Source organism: Rosa rugosa, chromosome 4 (assembly GCF_958449725.1).
Source record: "Rosa rugosa chromosome 4, drRosRugo1.1, whole genome shotgun sequence".
Taxonomy (NCBI): Eukaryota; Viridiplantae; Streptophyta; class Magnoliopsida; order Rosales; family Rosaceae; genus Rosa; species Rosa rugosa.
In genome coordinates this window covers 36,306,172-36,334,022 of record NC_084823.1, presented here as the reverse complement: position 1 = coordinate 36,334,022, position 27,851 = coordinate 36,306,172, and the positions used below count along the sequence as shown (strand labels likewise).

General features: G+C 38.5%; 3 protein-coding genes across 5 annotated transcripts; 2 read left to right on the top strand and 1 right to left on the bottom strand.

Moving 5' to 3' along the window:
• Window positions 1–708: 708 nt before the first annotated feature.
• LOC133743478 (mitochondrial carnitine/acylcarnitine carrier-like protein) lies at window positions 709–7,008 on the bottom strand. Of its 3 annotated transcripts, none has more exons than XM_062171430.1 (4): window positions 6,798–7,008; window positions 6,520–6,569; window positions 1,705–2,096; window positions 709–1,354 (listed from the first exon to the last, which is right to left on the bottom strand). In XM_062171430.1, exons 3-4 carry the CDS (start codon window positions 2,094–2,096, stop codon window positions 853–855), a joined length of 894 nt encoding a protein of 297 aa, XP_062027414.1. In that variant the 5' UTR covers window positions 6,520–6,569; window positions 6,798–7,008; the 3' UTR covers window positions 709–852. The 3 variants fall into 3 exon arrangements, with proteins under 3 accessions (XP_062027414.1, XP_062027412.1, XP_062027413.1); XM_062171428.1 differs by having other exon boundaries at window positions 6,499–6,569; window positions 6,798–7,006; XM_062171429.1 differs by lacking the exon at window positions 6,798–7,008 and adding an exon at window positions 6,670–6,782 and having other exon boundaries at window positions 6,499–6,569.
• Window positions 7,009–9,389: 2,381 nt separating this feature from the next.
• Window positions 9,390–11,349, top strand: LOC133707239 (uncharacterized). The gene is made up of 4 exons (XM_062132794.1): window positions 9,390–9,629; window positions 9,741–9,920; window positions 10,312–10,500; window positions 11,027–11,349. The coding sequence occupies exons 1-4, from the start codon at window positions 9,555–9,557 to the stop codon at window positions 11,204–11,206; spliced, it is 624 nt and encodes a 207-aa protein (XP_061988778.1). The 5' UTR covers window positions 9,390–9,554; the 3' UTR covers window positions 11,207–11,349.
• Window positions 11,350–16,793: 5,444 nt separating this feature from the next.
• On the top strand, window positions 16,794–17,779 carry LOC133743902 (abscisic acid receptor PYR1). Its single transcript, XM_062171971.1, has one exon. The coding sequence runs from the start codon at window positions 16,862–16,864 to the stop codon at window positions 17,501–17,503; it is 642 nt and encodes a 213-aa protein (XP_062027955.1). The 5' UTR covers window positions 16,794–16,861; the 3' UTR covers window positions 17,504–17,779.
• Window positions 17,780–27,851: the final 10,072 nt, after the last annotated feature.

Here is a 27,851-nt window from a genome sequence, read left to right as displayed (position 1 = left end):
ATTCTATACATATGGATTCGCAAAATATCTGTAATGCACACAGAGGTGAATTGATTTGGTTGACAACCAATCATAGGCTCGCCTCTTCTTCATCTTGACTCAGCAGCATGCCTGAAATTCAGATGCTTTTTGAATATGAAGTTGGATCCCATTTTCATTTCATCATTCAGTCAAAAACTTGAGCTGCAAGTTAAATTCACTGCAAGGAATTGCGCTACCGCCCACGGGATGATCATATCCAAATTCTTCTTCAGCTTGACTCAGCAAATCCATAAATGAAGGTTGGTTCAAGTATGATAATAGAATCACAAATGGCTTCTTCTTGCTCTCTCCAACAGACTCCAAAATACCCTTTTGGACGAAATCATGAAAGGGACTTCGAAAGCAGGGAGTCATTAGAGTCGCTGAAAGTTGTTCGTGAGGTGGGAAAAATGGACGTATCAATTTCAACTAGTCGATATCGGATAATAAAAAGGGAAGATAGATTTGTAAAATACAGTGGCTTTTGTATGCCCATATTGCTTTTGGTGTTGTACTGCAATCAACTACCAACATGTTCTCTCCTTCATCAATTTAGCTCTTCAGTGCCACTCTTCTTATTCAGTTGTTTGCCTTCCAAAAAACAAAAAGAGGAAGGTATAACTAGTACTCAAATTTGAACCATATGATGGGAAAAAGAAATTTTTTTTTTTTTTTTTTTTGGCAAGATAACTATACGTTATTACAAAGTATGGAGGACCCTAGTACCAAATCATAAATTCAATGTACAGAAAAATGGCTTCTGCACGAGAAAATAAAGAGAATTGTTAAATTTCACAGTAATCCACATCCAACTAGTACCGAAGTAATTTGTCATCCCAAACTTGACCTTGTGACCTCATATGCCAAGAAACATGCTGCATTAGCTGGAACACTTCTTGACATAGCTGGTCCAAATCCCTTATAGAGGCCTGCGGCTCCTTCTGAGGCCAGGATCTTTCTAAATGCATCAATTGAACCAGAAAATTTGGGATTTTTGTAATCATCTACCTGAATTACACTCTTGACAACATCAGTAGGGTACACAGCGCCCCAGAAGGCTGCTCCAGCCAAACCTCCAGCCGCCATTAAAGAGCCTCTTCCCAGCCCAGAAGTATCCTGACCTCCAGCAAGAAACTGCTTGATTGCTTCATAGACCCCAAACATTGCAGCATTTCCAGGTATTTCACGTGCCATTGTGGGAACCAAGCCCTTGAAGAGACCCCTTGCACCCCCTTCTGATCTAAGTACTTGCTTTGCCACATCCATTGGCCCTCCATACTTCACTGCAACAGCAACAGCACCAGTATCCCCCATTGCACTCTGCGCTTGCAATCTGTTCTACCATAGAAAACCCAAACAGCTGATATATAAGAGGCTTTTTTCGTTTCCTTATTGAAATGACAAACAGATATGGATATAAAATTATGCATGCTGTGAATGAAAAGAATGAATCAGTTTAGTTATTGGAAATCCAAAAGAGGAAGGAAAGGAATGATTAAGGTAGGTTAGTTATCAACTAAAATTTTCGAGGAATATCGTTTACTTTAAATTGTCCCTAGCACCTTTTCAGAGTGGAGTATATTGCGAAAGGGAATATTGGCACGAGTAGGAGACTTTTAACTTACAAATCAAGATCGGGCCATAATTTTTCATTTTTTATAAGAAAAGAGCCATAACACTGACCTGCACTTGATCAACTCAGTGGGGCATGCTAGGAAGGACACGGCTACTCCAGCCCCAGCCCCAGCAACAATCTGTTGGCCAACTGTAAGGGGCACACCAGGTTCAGATCTCAAAAGAGTCTCCATTTGCCCTCTCACTGTGAAGAGGACAGCATTGAAGACTGCAACAGTGGCAAGTGGAGCTCCCATGCCTTTGTAGAGACCCCTTGGGCCTTCAGCAGCTAATGTCTGCCTGACAGCATCCATAGCACCTGAGAACTTAGGAGGTTGTCCAGGGACTGGAGCAGGCTGGCTTTGGAGTTTAACCTTGATGGTATCAAATGGATGCCCGACTACTAACTGCGCTACCCCACCAACAGTCCCAGACGCTAGATCTTTGGCTACATCCGCCATCTGCAGATCAAATTAATAAGTCAACATACTTGCTCCTGGGAAAATGAATTCAATATATAAGGACCTTGGATAGAAGTAAACATTTGTCGATCTATAATCATGGAAATTTCGTGTTAGCGAACATCTAAAATAGCCTGGTAAAGACAACATTTTGTAAAGATAACCTTATGCAAATAGTGTGTTTGAAAGTGCTAGATACAAATTTCTGCTAGAGAACTAGGAAAAGTTAGTTTTCTTATTACTTTTTCTAATTAAAGAAACTCCTGAAAGGTAAACTTAATCTTCAAACAACTCATCACATGAATTAAAAGCAATTTCACCAAACCATGCTAGCATTGCATCCAATGAATACATCTTTATTTCCACTGTGATGAATGATAAGATCCATTTTAACACTACATAATAATCAGAAAAGCAGACCAACCAGAAACTCCTCTCCATTACAATAAGATTTCCCATCATTTAATTATAATTTCGAACTTTCTGGAAGGTGACAACTGAATTATATGAGGAAAAGAAAGAAAATGAATTACTCAATACTCACCCAAGTTTCTGAAAACATATAGCTTCTCCTTCGAATCACTATCAGCAGTCACGGAATTATATCTATATGTCTTATTTGTGAAATGAATGATCTCATGCTTATCAATTAGATTGGATGGAAGTTGTAAAGGTTTCTCTCTTTTCCATTTTTTTTTTTCACTTGAAAGCAACAGAAAAGAAAAACAAAAACAAAAACAGCAGTGGACAAGAAATCAACACAAGAGAAACAGTAGGGAAACTTGAGACTTCACACAACAAAGAGAGCTAAGAGAGAGAGAGAGAAACCAAAGCTAAGAAAATAAGCAAACCTACAAGAGCATTAAATAATTAATTCCTAGACATTAGTGTGGTGCAGCCTTGTGGTCCACAATAATAGCCGAGAAAGAGAAGACCCCGAACTCCTCGGAAGTGACAGATGCCCAAAGGAGTGTCCAAAACTTACTCTGTCCCATATATCCTCTTCACCAGCTCAACCTTGTTTTCAAAAATTCTCTGATATCTTACAGCCAAATGACTCAAATAACAGCAAGCACCAAGCTTGCCCATAAATTTTGTCTTCCCCCACAGAAAAAAGCACACCATAGAGACAACCTTAGTGCACTTGGACATGGAAGAAGGATATGATCCACATCCTCCCCTACCTTACACATGATGCACCAATTAGGAGATAAACCCAGTTTTTACCTTACCACTGGTATTCACCTTACCAATGCTACAGCCCAAGCAAGAATAATAACCTTGGGAGGAACTTTTGCTTTCCAGATCTGATCAAAAGCTGGAGAAATAGAAAAGGTCTTCCAAGAACTTGCTAAAAGATTTACAAGAAATACACCGGTGAAATTCTAATCTCTGCCTTTGAGAGACATTCCTAAAAGGGGAACATGAGCACCTTCCAGTAGTGTTAGCATGCAAGAGTATAACCACCTCTGCCTCAATTAAATTCCTTCTAAGACCAAAATCCTAACTCGAAGGTTATGCGAGGATCAACAAATGTAGCTATTGTTGAGTTGTGATACCTAAATACGTTAAAGGCGTAGGATATGCGAACACTTCAGAGAATTACCCCCCAGCCATATGTCCTCCCAGAACCTTACTCATCTGCCTTGCCCACTGCAACCTGACTGCAACCTGTATGTTATCAAGTCCATGCGAAATGTCCTTCCATAAACTCTGACTAGAACCTCTTGCCACCACAATTGCATCCATCATTAATACATATTTACTTTTGATCAAAATTTCCAGAAAGACTCGCTTTCCAGAGGGCAACCTTGGTAGCCACTTACCCAGCATAGCCAAACTTTGCCAATTCCCTTACTGACTCCCAGGCCTCCCCTTCCCATCTACATAAATGATCTTTGCTACATTCACCAATATTTTTCCACAGAAAGCTCCTCATCATCATCCTTAAATCCACCCCTTTCCAATTCTAAACAAAGACAAAGTCTTCATAACTTCATTATAAGTCTATAACTGAGTCCCAGTAGGTCAGTGGTCTAGAGTTACCCCCCAAGTGGAAGACTCCAGTGTTCAGAGGGCAAGCCCAACAGTGCATCCAAATAGGTTAACCAACCATTTCACTTACCATCTTCCGAATAAATTCCCACAAAGAGCATCTTGCTTTATTAATTCCAGACCAGACAAACCACATTCCCACAAAAACTATCTAAGACTGACAGAAGAACAAAACAGCTTTGCTCGCATCAGGACATGGAAATATAGTATCATATGCAAACCTCAACTGTCTCCCTTCCCAATACCAAACCTTCGAGAGCTTCATCTCCTTTGCCTTCTCTAGTAATCTGCTCAACACATCAACAGTCAAAGTGAAAAGAAAAGGTGATAGAGAGTCACGCCATCTCACTCCTCTGAAGCACCACACTTTACTCTTGGCCTTCCAAGCAGAATATAAACAGCCCAAGCCACCTTCTCCATGTCAGCCACATCCTTTTTCATTTTTTTTTTAAGTATTCCTCAACACCTCCACCACTTCATTGGCCTTAAAACTACATCAATCTGACCTCCTCTAACAAAGCTCCTTGTGCATTTGAGATAGTGCCTCCAAGTACATCTTTTAATCTTGAAGCCAACACTTTCACTTCTACCTTATACTATCTAATCACCAGGCTGATAGGCCTATGATTCTCAATCCTTAGCTAGTCTGCCTTCTTTTGAAATTAAGCAAGTTTCTTTTGTTCATGTATTAAAGACTCAACGCTGTAAAGTTCTTCCGGAACCTTTTCAACGCTCGACTTAACTTGTCCTAGTGCTTTTAGAAACAGCCCTCGGGACACGGTGATTTGTCTCTACTGCATTCAAAACCTGCCTTTTAATTCTTCCACATTAAATGTCCTTTCTAACAACTCCGCATCCTGCTCTGAAATTGGACTCCAATGACCTTCTAGCTTCATAGTAATGAATCAAATCTTGTTCTACTGAGTCAGCGTCCTTTATTACTTCACCTCCTACTTCCAGTTTTTGCAAATCTTCTGTTCCTTACTTCCTCCTACAAAAGCCAAGCTGTAAAATATACCCCCTCCTTAGGCGCCACTTAGACTTGACTCTTTGCTGCCAAAACATATCTTCCTTAAACCAAATTTATCATACTTAGTTTTTAGACTCCCCGCACCCTACTCCCCCCACTCGCCTGGACTCAAAATTTGAACATTAGCTCTCCTTTAAAAATCTAACTCTTGAATCTTCATTGAAGGTTAGACAAGAAAAACAAACACAGAGAATGACAGATCAACAAATTGCTAAGGAATGACTGAAAGAAAAAAGTTTCCTATCACTAGCTTAAACCTAGGAGTTAAAACACTATAATTTTTTACCAACCTATCTGGCAGCTAGTGTATATTTAAGCTTTACGGTAAAATAAGCCTGGCAATGGCAAACATGTGGTACCCCTAAACAATTTCCTTTTTCATGTTCAAGCAAACTAGCCCTTTTAGTTTACCTGAACTAATAGACTGTTCAATAATGGCCATTAGTCGGTTACATAAGGCCAATAGCCCATTAAGTCAGTTACATATGGCCAGTTATAGGGAAATAGTCCTGGAAGATAAACATACTGATGCCATTAACAATGCATGTTTCAACAGATCATCAAAAGCTATAAAATGATTATTGATTTCACACATTTCCATCTTCTTGCTTACCAAAGCCAGGTTTCAACGAAAGGAAGTCATCAAATTAAGAGATCAAACTGTACATCACATAACTCTCAAATAATTAGGAATCACTGGAAAAAGATAATCAGCACATAAATTTCCAATGCAAATGACAACACCCTCACAGTTGATTATTTTTTGAAGATTTCCATCACAATTGAATTCCAATCATTTCTTACCAGACCAAGACAAACAAGCAGAAAACCATGTAGCACCATAGTGTGTGCATTTCTGTTTGCAGGACAGAAGCATACATACTTTTGTGCACAAGACTTAACTGCTCAACTTCATGTCTTGACTGGCATTCACAACTAGCTAGTAGATATGCATTCAAAAACTACAACAAGCACCACAAAATCCAATACCAAAGATATAGAACTGTTTTACTTTTCAGCGAGTGATTGCTGAAATAGAGGAGACGAAAGGGTTCTGCTTTTACCCTTTATATTGTTAAAACCTTTCCCAAAATTTATTCTTTAGGACACACACCAAAGAATACAGAATCATTGTATACTTTTCATCACTAAAGAATACATCTTTAATCTATGTATCGTCATTAACATACTTTAATCCACCAACTCTTTTCGCTTTTTCTTTAATCCGATTATCAATAACATGAATGAACAACCAAAGGCACACGCATTTGACAGAATCAACAACAAACTGAAAAACCGCAAAAGCAAGAATCTTACTGGAAAAATATGTGATGACACCTGAAAAGAAAAGGTCTTTGGAAGTAATCAAGAGTCCAAGATGGTCCAATCTGCAAGAACCCAATAAGCATTAGATCCATCACTAAGAACTAATGACATGAAAACCCAGAAATGCAAAAACAAGCCAAACAAAAAGGTGGGTAAGATTACCCAATACAGAAAAAAAATGAGAGGAAATGAATGGGGAAAAGAATCAGTGGATATTGGACAAGATGGGAATGAATCTTTGGAGATTCAGAACCACATGGGATTGATTGATAAAAAAACAAGACACTCACCAACTCTGTCAATGAGTGAAGAGGAAGAGAGGTGTGGCTGACAGAAAGAGAAAGAGAGAGAGAGAGATTGGATTCAGATGAGGAGTGAGTGTGGTTGGCGACAATGATATGAAGGAAAAGCCAATCACAGCCACTCTCTCTGTCTCTCTAACTGACTGGCTTGGGTTCCAATCGAGTTGGGAACTTGGGAACGTACATTTTTAAACTAGAGGAGTGTCTGTATGTGCCTCTGTGAGGGAGGGACGCCAATAAGGGGATATTTGCGCTTTGATCCCTTTTGTTTGTTTCATATTGCGGTTTGGATAACCATGTTCTGTGCTTTGCAACTAGATCCATTTGTTTACCAATTTTCAGGATTTTGTCGATTTGAAAAACAGGATGCATTTCTCTCGATCAATTTCATCATTTTTCTCACCTGTGGATTGAGATGCAATTGTTTTTCACATGAAATGTATTTTACATGTTTGGGTTTTTCAAATAATGTGTAAAAATTAGTTAGTGGATGACACACATTAAAAACATATCGATGAATGAAAATAATTAAGTTCAATATATAGAGTAAAGTTGCAATTTGACTAAAATCATAGGACCAAGAATGAAATGGTGGCATACGCAAATAGAGAGTTCGGAGGTAACTAGTTGAACCAACTCCTAAATATACTCCACCTGAAAGTATTTTGGTCAAACTTTTTTTTTCCGGTTACAATTCTAGTGATTCGTAAGTCAAACTTGGATTCTCAATCTTACATATGAAAGACTTATCACCTAGCTTTTTCTTGTTGACAGTGTCAGGGTATCCAAAAGACTTCCTAGACCTAAGGACTAAATACACTCAACCTGAAAGTATTTTAGTCAAACTTTTTTTCTGTTACAATTCTAATGATTCGTACGTCAAACTCAGAATCACACACTTATACATGAAAGATTAATATCTCTAAACTTTTTTTTTTTTTAACAATGTCAGGGTATCCCAAAGGTTTTTTAAGCCCAATAACTAATCCCTATGTGAAATACTACAACTGTGCATTGAAGCACAATGCCTAGCACGTATGACAGTTCCCAATTAGGACGCTCAACCACTAGGTCACTTGCAGTGGCTACTTATATTACTAAACTAAATAGTTTTATGTCTCGTAACTCGTATTTTCTTTTCACAATAAAAACAAAAAATGTTCTTTATCAAATTTAATTTCACCCATTAGCTTGAACTCTTCCAAAGACTCTTTTGTACAACGACGTACTACAACCTTTATCTCTTTTGTCAACCACGACGTACTACAACCTTTATTTATGTTATGCCAGGTAGCAAATGGATATTGTGCATGACTAAAATAGGACTTACTAGTGAGTTTTGCTATGCAAGGTTGTAAAATCGTCACAAGACCTCCAAAATTCAAATTAAAACAATCCGGATGTTTTGAGAGTACGTCAATGACCAAACTTAAAATTTGAAGTTGCTCTGAGATTAGCATCGGAAATTTCATCTCATCGTCTCATATTTGATTAGAAAGCTTAATTATTATGCCTTGAATCAATGACACACCGTATAAACTTAGATGTCCAGGCCAAGAAAAAAAAGAATACCTGCACCCAATGTTCCTCATAAGCTAAAGACATCCCTAGAGCCATGACCTAGAAAAGCACATTTGCTAGGAATAGATGACCATGGAAGATCAACCCATTAGCCCAAAGCAAGTCGTGACAAGGGCTTCAGGAAGGATTAAATGTTTCCAAGGATCATTGCCCCAACCTTTCACCGTTTTGTCTTAGGAGAAGAGAAGATCTCCTGTGCTTTTTATTGACTACATCAATAAACTACTATCATTGATGGTTGAAGCACTACTTATTTAAAACATAAGAAGACAAGAATGGTTAGTGCTGAACCTAGCGCGATGGTTAGTGTAGTTACAGTTTTTATATTTGTCAGCTTAACCCAAGGACTCCAAAAATATTTTAGTTGTGGAGTTTTTTGAAATTTCAATTAAGAGTTGGGTATCTCTAACAGAGTAGTTAAATTCGATTTTTAGCTATATATAACTATTTTCGTAGCAAAATTAAAATCCAACATATTAGATATAGCCGTATAGCTAAGTTAAATGTTACTTTAGTTCATGAATACCTATATTTAGCTAGTGAATCATGCATAGGTAAAGCAAAAGTTATATTTATCTATTCTCTTTTGTTCACATATCAGTTAATTTAGACTGTTGGAGATGCTGGAGAAGACTTTCTCAAACAGTTTTGAGGGGACAATGTGGCATGAAATCTTCTAGCCCCAGGTAAGAGCGGAAACTATGCTCATCACAACTAACAACGCCAGAAGCTAGTTCATTATTATTCAAAATAACAGAATCATTATTAGTTTATTTTGACAAATTAACATTTAGTGGCACCATTTGATTGGGGCACCAGTTGTCCTATTTAGTGTTTCATGAATATTCGTGTTGTACTTCTGTATTTTCACCCAAAAAAAAAAAATTGCAAAGAAAATTTGCTAGTGCACGTAGAAACTCCCTACTGTTTCAACTGGGCTCCGTGCTTCATTATCACAATCTCCGCGACGTGATGTAACAAACTCGAGTGACGTGTTCTCAATCCGTCGACCAAAAAAGGAGGGAATTCATAACCGCTTTTGCGCAGAAGGCTTCTCTCACTTTCAGAGAAAACGTTCACAGAGAGAGAAAGAGAGAGAGAGAGATTTGCTCAAATAGACTCGGTCCATAATTATTATTTCATCAAATCTTCAAGCAAATCAAAATGAATGATAAGGCACAATCGGATCATAGTTCATCCAAGTCTTTGGTTTCTAGGTTGGATCATCTGGATTTCCTTGTAAGTTCATCCACCACTTAATTATGACTATTATTACTCTTTTCTTTTCTAATTATAGTTTTTTCTTTCATGACCAATTTGGGGTGTGAATGTACGTGTAATTGGATTTAGATGAAGTATTTGGAAAGAAAACAAAATTCGGCGAAATTGGAGAGTAACAATGGTTCTAGTACTACTGGAGGAGAACTGAAGAAGAAGCAATGCATGCCAGTGGATCTGGCATTGAAGGAGACTTACTTCAAAGGCTCACTCATGGATCGAGTGGCAGCTCTTGAAAATAGGCTTTTTCAGGTTCTCTTTCTCATTTGTTACTAGATTTATTTATTTATTTTGGAAAGTAATTGCACTAGATCGAGTTTAATAATTAACATACATGATGTCTCTTTTGATGAGTTATATATAATATATATATATAATACTTGCCTTCCTGCAAAATTGAAAACATATGAATCTAATTTTTTATTTGAGTACTATTGATCATCAAGATACTAATGGTTAATTACCAAATTGCATCTTATTTAGATGGAATATTAGGCATATAAGACTCCAATAAGCTAATTCAGACTTACGTTAGGTTTGTTCATGGTGATTAATTATGAACAATCCAGATTGAGGATCCACTGTAGAATTGTTTTGCTGCTTATAATTTGTTGTCATATTCGATCACTTGTGGTGATTTCAGCTGTGCTTAGAGAAGGAATCAAGCAGCTCATCTAGCACTTCTACACAGGCATCATCTGGTGAAACCTACTGGAGCCACGGATTGAAGGGCGAATCATCTTGCTCGCTCCCAACTTTCACTCCCAATATTCCCTTTCATGCTCACAATAAACGACTCTCCCAAGTCCATGCCACTAGGCTTGAAATTCAGGTAACTAATTAATCAACACATTACTACCTGATAATGGAGAAAAATTCACTTCCATTAAGAAAAGGTCTACGACAAATTTACTTGATAATATTGTCTTTTGGTGCGTGCGTTAGATCGAGCTAGCTAGTTCATCATATCAAGACATAAAAGCTATAGCAGTGTAGAACATTTTCATGCTATCAAGGGTTTCTTTAGAAAATTTTGCCTTACGTCAGTTAACATGTTACTGCTTCAACCTCCTATGTTGGTTTGAATTTGGAAACTTCCTAGTTTGTTTGGGTTTTTCCTTTTGGCAGTTTACAAATTAAGTTGGATGCAATAATGTGTGTGCATATAAATTTGGTCTATAGTGGATGATGACAACATATAATATACCACATAGAAAGCTTGTAGATGTCCATATTTTCTGCAATGTTCATGAATGAAGCTTTTTAGGGCCGGGGTCACATCAAATTATTCTCTTAGACGCATTCTAATTGAATTTTAATGGTGCTTTTGGAATAATTAATGTTGGGTTATTTTGCAGGAACAACCCGATAGAGTGAATAACCCAAAGCAGAATAAGAAGCCTTCAAGTTCTCCTGCTCAACAGAAACATAGGAAGAAGAAGACAACTAGGGCCAATAAGGATGAAAAATCTCTCAAAACTGAGAAGAAGAGAATCCCTCCCATTAGTTGGCCACACCTAAAAATATTGGGCTGCTAGTCTTCTTTTCTCTTTTAGCCTATTCATCATCTGGTTGAAAATCAAAGAATTTAAGTACTCTAGCTAGCTAGTTTCCTTTAAATTGAAATATGAACGTACATGCATGAGATTATTATTAAGCTTATAATAATCAATATCTAATATTCGATCTAACCATCTAACTTACTTTGGCGTCTCCATGCATTCCCATGGGAGACGCATAGGAGAGCGAACTTCTACCCTACATTCTTGTATTGTCGTATATCCGATATTCTAAGAGGGCAAGCCGGCAAGGCTCTTTGTACTCCTAGACAAAGTCCCTAGAGTACTCCCATTTCAGGAGGGATCTCGATCCATTTTTATATAGGAGTAATTAAGTACGTATCCTTTAAAGGGACTTCTTCCGATCAGAACTAAAACATAATGGACCTTTCTAACTCTTAATCTCTAAGTGTCGTCCCTTGCAAATGTCAACATCGGAAATCTTATGACCACTTGATTATCATGATTGTTTCTACGGATTCCGGTGGGGGAACTGAGAATCACCGAGAGGGCAAACCGTTTTCGAGTTTGAAAAATGCTAGGTGCATCACTTTTTTTAGTATCACCTGCATCCCACATTACGTGGCAGTTAATGTGGCACAACAACGTCATTTAATAAATATATGTACGTGATAGGTTGGTCTTTCTGCCACATTAGCATCCATGTAAGGTGGGATGCAGGTGATATACTCAAAAAGGTGGTTCACCTAACATTACTCTTTGAGGTCTATTACTTGTTAATCATGAACAAAGGTTAAGGGATATACCAGGGTTGCTGGCCTATGACTCTCCAATGTCTGAGTCAGATATTTTGAGAATATTGACACAGCAAGGGTAGAGAAAGGATAGTTGCTTACCATAAATAAGAGGAGATGCATGCAGGGCCGGCCCTGAGGCAGCCGTCTCAGGCCACCGGTCTCTGGCGGGCCTCCGAAATTTTATATATATATATATATAGGAATTTTCTCAGGTGCGGACGTCCGTACCGAATTTTCGGTACGGATTTCCTGTTTTCGACCACTTTCCGGCCACATTTTTACATCTTAACCGTTCAGTTTTTAGGTCCTAGTATATAGATCACCTCTACAAAATTTCAGCCAATTTGGTGATCGTTAAGGCATCCAAAACTGCATTTTACACGAACGGACCGAATCTGTCGAACCGGAACCGTTCGTATTTATAATGGAAAATTGCAGTTTTGGATGCCTTAACGATCACCAAATTGGTTGAAATTTTGCAGAGATGATCTATACACTAGGACCTAAAAACTGAACGGTTAAGATGTAAAAATGTGGCCGGAAAGTGGTCGAAAACAGGAAATCTGTACCGTCCGCTCGGTACGGACGTCCGCACCTGAGACGGACTGTATATATATATATATATATAGTCCAACTAATTCTTTGCCATTTTAACTACGTGATGCTGCTTTAGCATAGTGGCAAGTGTGTTGTGTGGCCTTTTAACCACCCAGGTTCGAGACTAAAAGGGTTTTTTTCATATTCTTCTTTTCTTTTTCTGATTTCTTCTCGTATTAAACAACTTTCTTTTTTTGTTTTTGTTTTTTCATTGCTACTAATGTCATTTCTAATTTAATTATTTAAGAATACAATGTAGATGTTTTTTATTTTATTTCTACTAGTGTTTTTGGATTTAATTTGGTATGAATATTTGCCTCAGGCCTCTAAAAAGTCAGGACCGGCCCTGGATGCATGTATATATAGTGTGGGTTAGGACTTGCCTCATTTCCCCTTTCCAATGTGGGACTAAATATGGGCTTACCAAAGTTGGTAATGTCAGACCCACGAAATTTAATGGCCAAGTAATTGTGGTGTTTTTTCTTAGCACATAATTGATATGAACAATGATGATCATTCATGTCTCTATTAGAAACACTTTTGATCATTTTTATTTGAGGTCATAGCTAAATGGTTTCCTATTTGTTTGATTTTTCATAAGAAACATCAAATTTATAAATTATGATTTTTGAATGTACTAAAGATTAGACAAATGACTGTTCTGGCTTTTTGTTTTTACTCTTCCTTCCTAGGCACCGTATGTGTAGACTTTACTTTGGCAATCTCATGTACCTAATCTCATATTTTTGTAAAGAAAAATGTCCAAATTAATAAACCTTGAGATACCCTAAAATCAATCATACGCTACTACTAGCGTATGATTGATTTTAGGGTTTTATTTCAACGATAATCCGGGACCAAACAAAGTCGTTTTTTCCCATCGAAACCACCAGACACAAGCATTATAAAACACATGGTTGCCGAGCTGTGCTCTCAAATCTTCTAGGCTACTCTCTAAATTATTTTGATATATAAAATGAACTTGGAGAACGATCTTCCATTTCTCTTAACCTAAACCGCAAAAAGGGTCATGAAATTTTGTGCTCCAGATTCGGATACCAGAGTTTTGAAATGACAATTATTGGTGAATACAGCTAAAGCTGGCTATATTATAGAATGAAACTAATGAGTGGTCATTAGCCTCCAATGGCTCGACTCATCTCTCACTGCAAGCCATTGGTCGAGCCTGTGTTTTTAATTGATTACTTAGCTATCAATTATAATGGGGTTATTTAAAAATTCATTGGCGAGAGAATAACACCAAAGAAGAAACTGAGGCATGGTCAATTTGCAGTTTTGCACCCATCCAATATCCTCTTTTTTCTACTTTCCACATGGTCAAGGAGGATTTAAAGGAATAAACAAGAACCACATAACCAAAAGTGGAAACATATTTAAATATTGGATGGAGCAAGCAGTCGTGGGCAAAGTTGGCTACCAAGACATAGTTGGATTCTTTATGTCTATATGTTTTATATTTATATACGATCATTATTTTCGACTATAAAAATGAGTTGGTGTTATTATAAGAAGATTCAAATTTGAGACTTTGAGTATAAAACTATAACAATATAGATTTTCATCGGTATGCGGTATTTATAATTATAATATGAGACATAGATAATTATTGTCTTTAAAGTCAATTTGACACCTTCATTTTAATATGTAATATAGTGAAGAGGACTTGATCGACCTCATGATTTCAATCATCAAGAGATTTTGTGTTCACCATGTACTTGAAAAAGTAAAACGACAAACCGTGCCAATTGATACTACTCAATGAAGTGAACACTACTATTTATATATGAACGAAACAAGAAGGAATATGATTGCATTTATAATACAATACAAAAACATGTAAAACAAAATAAAAACCAAACGTGCTTATATCGAGCTTGAATTGCTTGCAACGATTAGAAATTGTAGGCACTATAAAGAACTTTAACTCTCATACTATTATTTAAGAGAGAGCCAAAGTGTTAAAAGACATGCAACATAATATGAACTTGTAACAAATCGAACACACGTAGTCTCTTCTCCATTTAATTAAGATCCATGTGTGATATGTCCATGCACGCAGTTAAGTTTGATTGTCGTGGCAAATTTGAGAATTGCATTGTCATCAAGTGATAATCCATCTTTGTTATATATATATATATATCCAGAGCGAGGCCTCGCTTTGAAATTTCAGAGCGAGGTTAGGGTCACTTTTTGGTCTCATATCCACATCTCGACCGTTCAGTTTTTAGGTGCTAATGTATAGATCATCTATGCAAAATTTCAGCCAATTGATGATCTATAAGGTATCTAACTCGTTTAAATCAATGGACGAACTAAATCTGTCTAACCTAAACCGTACTAGCTTTAAGGCAGTTATCAATGTCTTAACGACCATCAATTTGACTGAAATTTTGCAGAGATGATCTATACATTAATATCTAAAAACTGAACGGTCGAGATGTGGATATGAGACCGAAAAGTGACCCTAAACCCTAAGACATCGCTCTGGATAAGATATATATATATATATACACACACACACACACACGTACCGACCTCAATTGAACTTTGCCCTTGTTCTCAAGGGATAGAAATGACAAACTCAATGGAAGCAAAGATAAATTTTCATTCTCACTCCTTTTCAAAATATCATTATCATATAGAATGTAGCACATGTTCAGGAGAGTGCTTATTAACAGATTTTAACGACGACGAACGATCATAAAAAATCTCATACCGATTTCTAAGCCTCTACGTACTCCATTAACCAAACAAAACCCTAGCTGGCAGTCATGTATATCCATAGGGAATGGTCTGCATATATAGCTGGATTAGATGTGGAATGAAGGGGACGTTTACTTTCGGAAAGGGGAAACCACGCAAGCTCCAACACTCTCGAGCAATATTAAGCTCTCCGAAGTCTAAGGAATAATCCATCAAGTCTTGCTCACCTCAACAATAAAACAAAAAACCTTTTGAGCTCAGCTAATTCTATATACATATATTTTCTGTTATTGATTTTTCTTTATAAGTTTAAAATTATTCGTACATATCTGAATTAATTTTCTTTTTTGGTAAGTCATATCTGAACCAACTTATGCGAGGCTGATTTAATATGTACTGCATTCAACCACTTTTGAAAAGAAAGCACTAATCGTTATGCTTCACTAACATCTTCTATACTTCCAAAATATAAAATATCAGATCGCATAGGGCCATGCTCATTGTTCTAAATTCTAATTAATAGGTGGGCCAAAAAACGGATAAAAACCGAAGAATCAAAAAAGAAAATAAAAATATTATTAATATAATTCGGTTTTCGTCATAAACATGCATGTTTCTCACGCTTTTGAGCACATTGACCCTTAGTTTTCTTCTTGAACTTCTAAATGCCCAATATCAAATGTGGTTAAGACCTCTTCATCACCTTCATCCCCAATTAGGGCATCGTGGGTCGTATAGTTGGTAAAATATAGAACATATATGGTATGTGAAAACATGTATTATCAAATAGTTCGTTGGAAAATTTGACAAAATATTTTTAATTGATTAATTAACTAATTTTTAATTTTAAAGTATTAATTTATATTCATTCTTTCAATACTATGTGTAAAATACCAAAATAATAATAATAACATAAAAATCGTGTATAATATATTGGACTTCAAAAATATGAGAAATTTAACGAATTCATGTTATGAAGTAAGGAAGTAATTTTTTTTAAAAATGTAAATATGTATTTTATTCGCATATAATATGAAAAATTACAAACTCGAGTGAGTTGATATACGTGACGATTGTTGTATATTTATTTGAAACGTATGAACCGAACCAATGCAAATAGTAAAATACAATCGTCTTCCTAATCAAAAAGCAAACGAACGGACCGAACCAAACCAATCCATTTTGAGTTTCAGTTCAAGGGTAAATCGGAACGTATCGGGCCGTGCCGACCTCTAGGTAAACAAAATTTGAAAAATAAGAAGGATGTAAATAAAATTATAGGGACATGCAGGGGAGCGCGGCTTGCAGCTAAGCCAGGTCAGCTACAGACGCCACCTGTCTGCATCACCAAGTTGACACCTTTCCATTTATGCTTAAAAAAAAATTCATTTCTTTACTCCCAAACTTACCCCTCAAATTTTAATAGAAACCCACTTGAATTCCCCATTTTACCCCTATCAACCTACAAAATGCCCTTCCCATTTAACAAAGTACACCCCCCGCCTCACAAAACCCCCCTCTCTCTCCTTGTCTCTCTCTCTCTCTCTCTTACCAAATGGAGAAAGCAGCAGCAGCAGAGGGATCCATGGCGGCCGAGCGCGACCCGGAGAGGTCGCAGCACCACCTCACAGTCCCCTCCGGGTTGACTCAGTCCGAGTTCGAGGAGTTGAAGCCCTGCGTGGCCGAGTTCCACACGTACCGGGTAGGCCCGGGGTATTGCTCCTCCCTACTGGCGCAGCGAGTCCACGCGCCGCTGGAGACGGTGTGGAGTGTGGTGCGGCGGTTCGACCGGCCGCAGACGTACAAGCACTTCATCCGGAGCTGCACGGTCAGAGAAGGGATTGTAATGAGCGTGGGATGCACGAGGGAGGTGAATGTAATTTCGGGGCTACCGGCGGCGACGAGCACGGAGAGGCTGGACTTGCTGGACGATGACCGACACGTCACCGGGTTCAGTATTACAGGGGGAGAGCACCGGCTGAGGAATTACCGGTCGGTGACCACCGTGCATGGGTTCGAGCGCGACGGGAGGATCTGCACGGTCGTTTTGGAATCGTATGTGGTGGATGTGCCGGAGGGGAATAGCGAGGAGGAAACGCGGCTGTTCGCCGATACGGTGGTCAGGTTGAATCTGCAGAAGCTGGCGTCGGTCACGGAAGCCATGGCCCGTGACGGTGACGCTAATTTCCAGGTCTGATCTATGCGAGAGACGCAACAAAAAAAAGTCACAGTTTTTGTTTGGCGTTTGTTTTGGGCATTCTATTTTGTTTTCCTTTGTTGCTTTAATTTTGTAAGTATCCTCTGCTTATTTTTTTTTTGTTGAATCACGAAAATGTCCTTGATTTTAATGGATTGACCGGAATGCCATGGTTGGGGAATTCGGAATTGTCAGGGGCATTCCAGTCAATATGTACAGTTCGAGGACGCATGTGAATATTTTGGATTCAGCAATTACTCCAAATGTGTTATTCTATCGTAGTTTTGCAATATACTTTTTTGTCTTCTGAAATTCTGAAGTGTTCCTGAGTTACCTGATTGTTGCACATTAACAGGTGAACGACCAAAGATTTAGAGTAATTTTTATTTATTTATGAAAAAAGATTTGAAACTCAATCTAACTAGGTGGTTCAACCGCACACTCATTGTTTATTTTAGAATTTGAAAGACACATTAGGGGATATAAAATCTAAATTTCAAGTTACATTTGAAATATTGTAATAATCTTAATAAAGAATATCAGATGTCTTTATTAATTAAATATCAACAAGGAAAGACAAATTAACAAGGTGCGTCAAACCGGCGGTCGGAGAGTCTACTTCACTTTCCACCTATATCGATGGATGGCAATTATCATAACTTATATTTTATTGTTTTTCCTAGAGGAGATTGGAATCTAAGCTTTTGACTCTTTGCTAAGAAACTAATTGCGATGAATGGGGCTTTTTGGCCTTCTAAGAGTTAATCACAATTTTTCCCTTCACAATTCACAATGCACCTTTCGGTTAAAATGTTAAATTGTTAATATATAGGCACACCGGTCACCATGTTCTACAGTGAAAGAAACAATTTCTCAAGGTTCGGTGTACTCGACCAACCATAAATTTAAGCGGAAGATAGAAAAAGAAAAAGAAAAAGGAGAAGGCTGAAGATGAGGTTCAATGAACTGACACTGCCTAATATTTCATGAGGTAGCAATTGCATGTTGATATTTACTACTAAAGTACTAATGGTATCAGAATCTCTGCTGCTTCCACTCCGGGTCCTTATCACTTGTCAGTTCCTTTGGGATGAAAATCAACAATAATGATGCAAAACAGAAAGACAATGCAATACTAATAATGAGGCAGTGTAATCGGTTAGCTTGGTTGCATGAGGTGGGAATTGAAGTCATTGTGTTAGGCCATCATACATCGTGTATTGACTTTTAGATCAAGAAAGTGAAGTCGCATTAAGCATACCCGACAACATAGTCTATCGTGCACGTACGACGATTAGGTTAGTCTATCATGCATGTACGCAATAATAGAGATAATTTACAGTACTGCAAGAAGCATGATTTTTCTTTTCTCTCATAAAGTCTTTAATTTGAGTTCTTATGATTTTTTAAATATTCGAGTGTTGGAGAGGAAATATTACACATTAAAAAACTACAAAAAAAAAAATATATTTTATAAGTGGGTGACTGACACCCAATTATACCGATAGGGCTGGGCGGTTTGACCCGAGAGACCGAGAAACCGGCTCGATCCGGATCGAAACCGACCATTCGGGTCGGGTTTGAAAACAGAAAGCTCGAGTTTGTTAAAACTCAATGTGTATTAAAACTCGACTCATGAAAATTTATAATATAAATAAAAATATAATTTTCTAATCTCTAATCTTTAATTTCTTTTTATTATCTTCCTTTTCAATTGGAAAAGAATCTGAGCATTTAAGTATAACATATTACAATAAAGTCAAAAGGGATTTGTGTGATGGTTAGTCATCAAATTTGGATTATTATTTTAAATTTACTTTCTTCATTTTTAATTCTTTTTAAATTTAGACTCAAATGAGTCAAGTTACCGAAATATATTAAGTCAAAACACAACATATTTTTAAGTGATTAAACAATATAATTTTTGATAATCGGCCATACTGAGGGATCAAAAGTACCTGATTATAGCGAAATTAAGCAAATTACCTTAATTATTTTTCTTTACAATACCAATGCTATCAATCATCAATGTGATGAAAAAAAAAACAAAATTAAGGGTACGTAGGGCAGAGAGTGAGGCTAGATAGTACCTAAGACAGTACAGTAGCACAGGTTGGGGGTCCAGCTAAGGAAAGCTTTTACCGAAACTGAAACCGGCCGTAGAAAAAGAAGAGGGGGGCATTTTTCTCTGGCACCACCACCTAACTAACTGCTTCCCCTTCCATCTATATCTATTTCTATTTTCAGCCTAGTTTGAAAACTGAAAATCACACTCAAAATTTCCTTTTATGGGTTATGACCGTCTTCTTGGGCGGTCGAGTGTTTAATTATGACATCATCATATATAGATGGTGGAGGTGGACTGTGTAGGCGCGTTCACATTTGATTTGGGATTAAAGTGAGAGGGCAGTTAGTCAACGTCGGGTTTGGAAATGTCTGGTTGAAGGGATTGGATTGGAAGGTATTATTGGGTGAATGGATGTCTTTTTTTTTTTTGAAATAAGGGTGAATGGATGTCTGTGTTATGTTAGGTTGGATATATGGATAGCATATTATAATATCCTATTATGAATTCATGATTGCCAACAGCCTCGTGGCTTAATTCTGTTGGTTGATTTTGTCAACTTCTTTAGACTTTGCTCCCTTCATTACGTTTTTTTTTTAGGAACCTGAAAGTTTTTTTTTTTTTTTTTTTTGAACAAAGCAAGCTTTATTTAATAAAATAAGCTATTACAGAGAGACCCAAAACCTCCCAAGAAAACCAACAACAAGGACCGAAAAGCCCCAAGCAAACAACAAAGCAAAACAACAACAGAACCAGAACGAACTGCAACCGCCGACAAGAAGGATGAGACCGCCGCACCACCACAAAGTAGCCGACCCACCAAATCCGACCAAATCGAAAGCGCAGAGGAAAGACCCATATCGAATTCAATGTCCCAACCATCAGATTTCCAGAGGTATTTGCAAACATCACCTTCACCACAGCGAACCAAGTCTGCCAAGAACAAAGTAGCCAGAACAACAACAACCGGTATAAACCGGATGAAAGGATTAGGTGAGATCCGGTAAGGGACCAAAGAAACAGGCACCGAAAGGTACACAGCCTCTTGTAGCATCACCCAGTGCAATAGTGAGTAAACCCCACTTAAAAAGTTCCGAGGAGCAAAGTAACCGATCATGGCAGAAGAAAGAACTACTAGGGGAAGAGGATGAAGAAAGAAACAACTGGAAAAAGGAAAAATGGGAACAAGAGGAACCCACAGGGCCAGAAACGGAGACAAGCTCCGAGCAAAACTACCCAAGACGGTAGAGGGAAAGAAAACGGACAGAAACAAACGGACAGAGAGAAACATAAAGCCGGTAAATTGGAAAAAGCCGCTCCCCCAACTCTCAAACCAGAGATCCAGATCAGAAAACGATCTAGATCTGGCAAGAGAGGGGGGAGGAGAAGGAAAACTAGTCGGTTGGGTTTTGTAGAGAGAAGGCAGAGGTTCTCACACTAGGTAACTTCAATTATTGCTTTTCATTCTAGTAGGAACCTGAAAGTTGAAGCACACCCTTAACTGAAAATAAATTCACATCCAAATTAGTGTAGATTTGTGTAGTCAAACTTTTTTTTTTTGTTGAGGAAACAGTACTGAACTTTATTAATAAAATCAGGAAGGGTTACAATCTTGCTGCATAATGTCAAGAATGCAGCTCGGCATGTGATCAAACCACATCTCTCCTTGTTCAGACTCATAGGCAATATTAGCTAATCTATGTGCTACTCTATTACAAGAATGTGGGGCAAAACTGATTTGGACTCCTTGAATGCCCCACATTGCAAACTGAATGTCATTGAGTATACTGCCCAACGATGACAAAATGGGAGCTGAGCTTGTGATGTCGGCTACTGCTTGTAGGCAATCTGTTTCAATTATGATATTTTGTAGCTGCATATGTTGGACCAAGTCTAGCCCTGCTTTGATGGCCAACAACTCAGTAGGCTGTGTAGAGCTAACATGGCATACCGGCTGACAAAAGGTAGCCCTGAACTGGCCATTTGAGTCACGCAGGACCCCACCTACACCACCTCGTGTTCCCTGTGGCAAGTAAGCACCATCAACATTTAATTTCAGTGTATCAGCAGCCTGCCAGTGCTTTACTGCTCTTGGTATTTGAATTATATTCATCTTAATAGATTTTTTTTTAGTTGAAAATGTCATTTATTATGCAATTCAACTGTTAATACAACAACGACACGTCCATTTGAGGCCGTCAGAAAGAGAAAGTTGGTGTTTTGATGGTCAATTGCTAATTTATTTAATGTAATTGCATGAATAAGTGGGTTTTTCTGTACATATATTTTTTGTAGATATGATCAACATGAAAGATGAAATGGTTAAGATCTTGAAACTATATACATGTAGGCATGCTCACTTAATGGATAGTTTTTAACAGACTATGAGGGACAAGTAAATCTGATGGCTGAAAATAATGCACAATTTTAAGTTGTTATAATTTCAACTTTTAATTTAATGTATACAAATACAAGAAAATGTGGATACACAAATCTGAACTCGTTTTGGACATGAATTTTTTCTTGTAAAAAAATGATAACAATCATTGGGATAAAAAGAACCATAAAAAACTACATACAAAAAAATAGAAGAAACTTATTAGAAGTGTTTTCTTATGTTGTTGTTGTTTTTTTTTTTTTAAAGAGAAGACATCATAATTCATTGATAAAACTAGTTGTTACAAAAGAAATTGCCAAGCTCAGGAAGGACATGCCCACTCCAAGAAATCTGCAATCCTGAAACTAAAGCATATTTGGCTAGCTTGTGAACTAGCATATTTGATTCTCTATAAACATGAGAGAAGAAAGAACCAGCTAGAGAGGAAATAGATGAAGAAATGTCATCAACAATTCTGCCGAGCTCTGACGTATCCTATGCCTCAGCTTGGATAGCCTAAACCAGCTACAAACAATCTGATTCAAACATCACTAGTACTAAACAGTTTTCTACTACCTGTTTGCAGGCTAGCCTACTGGCTAAAGCCTCCACAACAATAGGCAGCAATACATCCGAGCACTAACCAACAGCACCAGGCACCACCATGTTGTCAGAGTCATGAACAACTATCCCCAGGCCTCCCTGACAAGTACTTTTATCAGTCAATGTTAACCTTAAGCCATCCAGCAGGCGGAGGGGACCATGGTTTGCCTTGCCTCCCCAGTTTAGGTCTCACACTATGCTTAGCAGTCCAAAGGCATAGAATATTTGAAGAAAAAAAAACACAAAAAACAAAAATGTGCTCATGTTTGCTTATGTTGAAAGCAGTTTTTGTTAGAAACGCATAGAATATTTGAAAAAAAAAATTAAGTGTTTTATGTAAAAAAAAACTTGTAGTGTTTCTTTCTGGCATAATGGTCAAATTATTGGTCAAATTACTCCCTAATTTTTCTCATGATTGTCAATTTACCCCTTGACAACTTAATTTAGTTAAATTGCATCAAATCTCTTATAATATATGCCGATTTACCACCTAAAGTCATGTTGCTGTCATTTTTTACGGCGAGCGACGGAGAAACCCTAAAACCCTTAAATCAAACGCAATGACTGTTGGCCTTCTCGTCGGCGGCATGGCATGCCAGCCCCCTACCCCTGTGAAGCCAACCTTTGCCTCTCTTCTCAATCCTCCCCCCGCGCCCCTAAATTTCAACATTGATGACCTCCCCTCTCTTTCCCTTGAGAACGATCTTTTGTCCGTCTAGGTTTCTGAAGCAGCCTATCTCAGGGGGCTTGATCGTTGCAAAACGAATTCGGTAGGTCGTGTTGTTCTGCCATCAAAGTCCCCCCCCCCCCATTAAAATCACATGAATTGGATCTTAGGGGTCTTTGGCCTAACCTAGCCAATTGGTCAGTCTCTCCCCTTGGAAGGGGTTTTTTTCATGTTGCAGTTCCATACCTTGGAGGACATGCAACACATCTGGTCTTTGGGTTTAGTGAGTTTGCAGCAAGGACTTCTATGCTTCATAAAGTGGTAGCTAAGCTTTTCACCCTCCACGTACAGAAATACCTTTGCACAGGTCTAGGTCAGATTTTGGGACTTGAATTTTGCATTTTGGGAGCCACAGAAGCTTTTCGAAATTGCTAAAGGTGTTGGGGTTCCTTTGAAGCACGACCCAAAAACTGCAGACCACTCTGTTGGCCTTTGTGGATGTAGACCTATCCTAGCAGCTTCTTTAACAGCTCTATGTAACCCGTATTAATGGAGAACACATCATGTTGGGCATAGAGTATAAGGCCCTTCCATCAGTATGTTCCAAGTGTAGCCTTGTTGGCCACCTGAGTGAGAGTTGCAGGGTTTCAACTACGGCCATTCCTACTGATACACCATAGCGTGGTCAGTATGTGACGCGCTCACAGCCCTGAAGTCGGCAGTTTGGTGCCTCTCGCCGTCGCTCGGGCCGCCCGAATGATCAGGGACTGCCTGGTTTGGGGGTACTTTGTAGAAGGAGCAGATGTTAGACTACACGGGTCCTTTACATACTAATGACGTTAAGAAACCCGCTGCGGAACTAATGTTCTAGCAATTATCGGATCAAGCTTCAACATTTGACAATGTTCCGCCTCGGTTTCAAAGACCTGAATAATGGACAGTTGGAGGATAGTACTGTGATGACCTGGATTTTCGTTATTTAATTTTAGTAATTAATAATGGACCAGTTGTACGAATTATTGTTATTATGCTTTATTCGTATGTCGTATGTGAAGTGGAATTGTTTCGGACAATTAATTATTCGAAAAGTGTGGATTTAGGGGGGGTTCAAGGTTGACTTTTGATACGTTGAGATTCTCCGAAAACTTCTTTTATGAAAGTTGTAGAGCGCGTCGATGCGAGTTCGTGGACATGTGGAACGTGAAAATCGGAGTTCGTATGAGAAAGTTATGAGCGATTGAAGTTTGGGAAAATTCTATAAATAGGGGTTTCCGTATTCGGAAACTTACTATTTTCATTTTGGAAACTTCCATTTTCAGAAATTTTTCAAAACCTCCGTTCTCTCTCTTCAGCCGTTCGACCCGACCCGACTTTTCCGGCGACCTCTACCGGTGAAGCAAGCCCAGACCGACTCGCCTCCACCGTGCGTTCCTCCCTATGACGTCCTCTATCGATGATTCTCACCGTGTGCGGCGCTCGAAGGCGGTAGCTTTTGAGTGCAGTAGGACCCGATCGGAATTCGTAGCTCCGGCGACGTCGTGGCTTCAAGCTTCCTGTTTTGAGTTCGTAGGAGCCTCCTCAAGCGATCCATGGTGTTAGTTTTGATCGATTCACGTTGGAATCGGATCAACTCACGGTGAACAGTGCACGGCGGCTTGTGGCGGCGATCTAGGCCGAGTTGGCTTGAACCCCAGGTATTAAACTTGGTTCTTGACATTTTGGACGGTTGGATTAATCTAGTTTTGAGTTTTGGCCGGTGGTGGTTGTGCCACCGACTGTGGCGGCGTTTTGGCGGCCTTCCGACCATGTAATGGATAGTTTCTAGTTTTATATATCATCTACTCGTTGATACGAGTGTTTCGATATATAATATGTAATTTTTGGAGATCGTATGAATATGTTGTGATTTTTACGGTTTCGAACCGTTCGATGATTTGATCCATGAGGATTTGAGCGTTCGATCGACTTGTGGTTTTGACACAACGATCGTAGAAGTATTCCGGAGACATTGGGTGGTCTCGGATGTGGTTTCGCCTCGATTGGCGTCACTTTTGGGGATTTTAGTTCAAAACGGGGGTTTCGAACTTAAATAGTTTGTGATTCGTTACTAAGTTGAGACCGTATGTGATTAGGTACTTGATGAAGTATTCTTGGACGGTTAATTTGTGGTTGAGCTGCTTTATTCTGTATTGAAGACGCAGCGGGAATTTCGAGGTGAGTAATCTCACAAGGTTCATTTACGAACGGAGTACCTTTATCGTTTTGAGAGTTATTTATTAACTGCAAACTATAGTTGGTATTAGTAGGCATTCCTGAGCAGATGACTACGTATATATATATTTACGTGAAATATATATGTAATTGTGGATTTTGTTGATTGATGAAAACAATATGCTTGAATGGTGCTTTTTATTGTTTTGGGTATGGCTTTTCGGAAAACAAATGATTGTGGAAATGTTGATTTCTATTGTTTTGAAAAGCATTGAGATTTGTGTAACATTTTGAGTCCTGAGTGACTCCTTTAAATGTTTTATTCTGAGGGACAGTGAGGCCCGAGGAATTAAGGTCAAATGGTGACCTTAGGCAGTATATCGAGTAATTACGTCTTTGGCCGGACGATTGGTTACGATTTCAGTTAGAGCTCTAGTATGTCTGCCAATGAAATTCATGGGGTAACGGGGCGAGGTTACATCTAACTCATGAGTTTGTATTTTAAGGAAACAAGGTGTGAGTTGCTTTCCTTATATACGATGTATAGGAAATTAAGGTGTGAGTTGCTTTCCTTATTTCATGATTTGAAAGAAAACAAGGTGTGAGTTGTTTTCCTTAGTTTTGGTGTGAGTTGTTTAGTGGTTGTTTTGAGTTACTCATACGAGCTTTCATAAGCTTACCAGGTTTGTTGTGGCAACCCGGTGCATTATTCAATGGTGTAGGGGTTAATCCTGCAGGTCAGGATAATCGTGGCTGAAGCTGAGGTAGCGTCTTTGGAGCTTTACGGTAGGAAGCCATTTTTGTGACTTTACCGTTGATAAAGACTTCCGTTGTGTAGTAAGCTCTAAGGAGCATTTACGTTTTATTTTGTGGTGACAATTTAATTCGTAAGCTTATGTAATATATGACTCTGTGGAGCGGGTCAATATTGACATAGTGGGTTTCAGGGCATCAATGTGTACTTGGTTTAAAGGGAAAAAGTTTCCAGGTATTTTGTATTGATGGCTGAACCACCACACATGTATAATTATGGGATTATATATCGATTTTTATTTGTGTTAAAAATCAGGGGCGTGACAAGTACGTCTGGTTTGGTTGCTGTACCTTCTTCTGCAAGTGATAAACAGATGGATGTAAAAGATGGTGATCCAAACTTAGCTTCGAAGGACAAAATGATTCAGACTGTTTCTGTTAATGCTGAGACTTCTTCTTCTAGCTTGGAAGAGGGTGAGTTCACGCCAGTGTTGTCAAAAAAATTTAAAAAGCAACTCAATAAATCCAATGGTATGGTAGAAGTTTGTAAAATAAACGTTGGTCGTGCTCTCATACAGAAGGGAGAAAAACATAAAATGTTTTAATGAAAGTTATATATTGGAACGCCTGTGGTATTGCTAACGATGACACCCAACGGGCTCATACTTGGTTTGTTTACATCGTCCTTTGATTGTTGCTTTATATGAACCTTTTGTTCTAATCGATGTTATCCATCAATCTTTTTGGAGGTCGTTGGGTTTAGTTTCTTTTGCTACAAATGATAAGAGACTGCAAGTTCCTAATCTCTAGATTCTGTGTCAAGACTCTCTCCAGCCTACTGTATTGTCATCATCTCAATAGGTTACCTTCTCATGTTCGCTGGATGGTATTCTTTGTGTGTTTACGGCAGTGTATGCAAAAACTTCTATTGTGATCAGAAGGCTTCTCTGGCAGGATCTCAGGTCAATTAGGTCTACTCATGTTCATGGCTCGTGGGAGGTTTTCGGAGAATTTAATTGTGTCTTAGGGGATCATGAGAAAAGGGGTGGCAATCTTTCGAATGTGACCTCCTGTATGGACTTCCAGCAGATATGTACTGCTTGTGGATTATTGGACATTCCAACCATTGGCGTCTCTTTTACTTGGTCTAATGGCTCTACATATGTCAGGTTGGATAGAGCGTTGGGAAACAATGACTGATTGGAGGCTTGGCAAACTTTGGAATGTAGAACCTTGACAAAGTCAACCTCAGATCACTTTCCAATCAAGCTTTCGTTCTCAAGGCTCCCTCTCTCACATAGTCCACCTTTCAAGTTCCTAAATATGTGGTTGCAGTATCCCAATTTCCTTCAGCTTGTTCGGGAGTTTTGGAGCTCTTTGCAATTTTATGGCTATCCAATGTTTATATTATCTTCCAAAATTGCGGGCTTTGAAGTCCTTGTTTAAAGTGTGGAATGCTACTCACTTTAGGAATGTGCATGCTCGGGTGGAGGCAGCTAGACAGGTTCTTGATACTATTCAAGCAGAAATTTCAAGCTTGGGGCAGTCGGAGGATAGATTTTTACATGAAGATGCAGCACTTGCTCACTTCCAATATGAGCTTTCGCTGCAACACTCCTTACTTCGTGATAAAGCTTGTGTTAGGTGGCTCAAAGATGGTGACCGCAATACA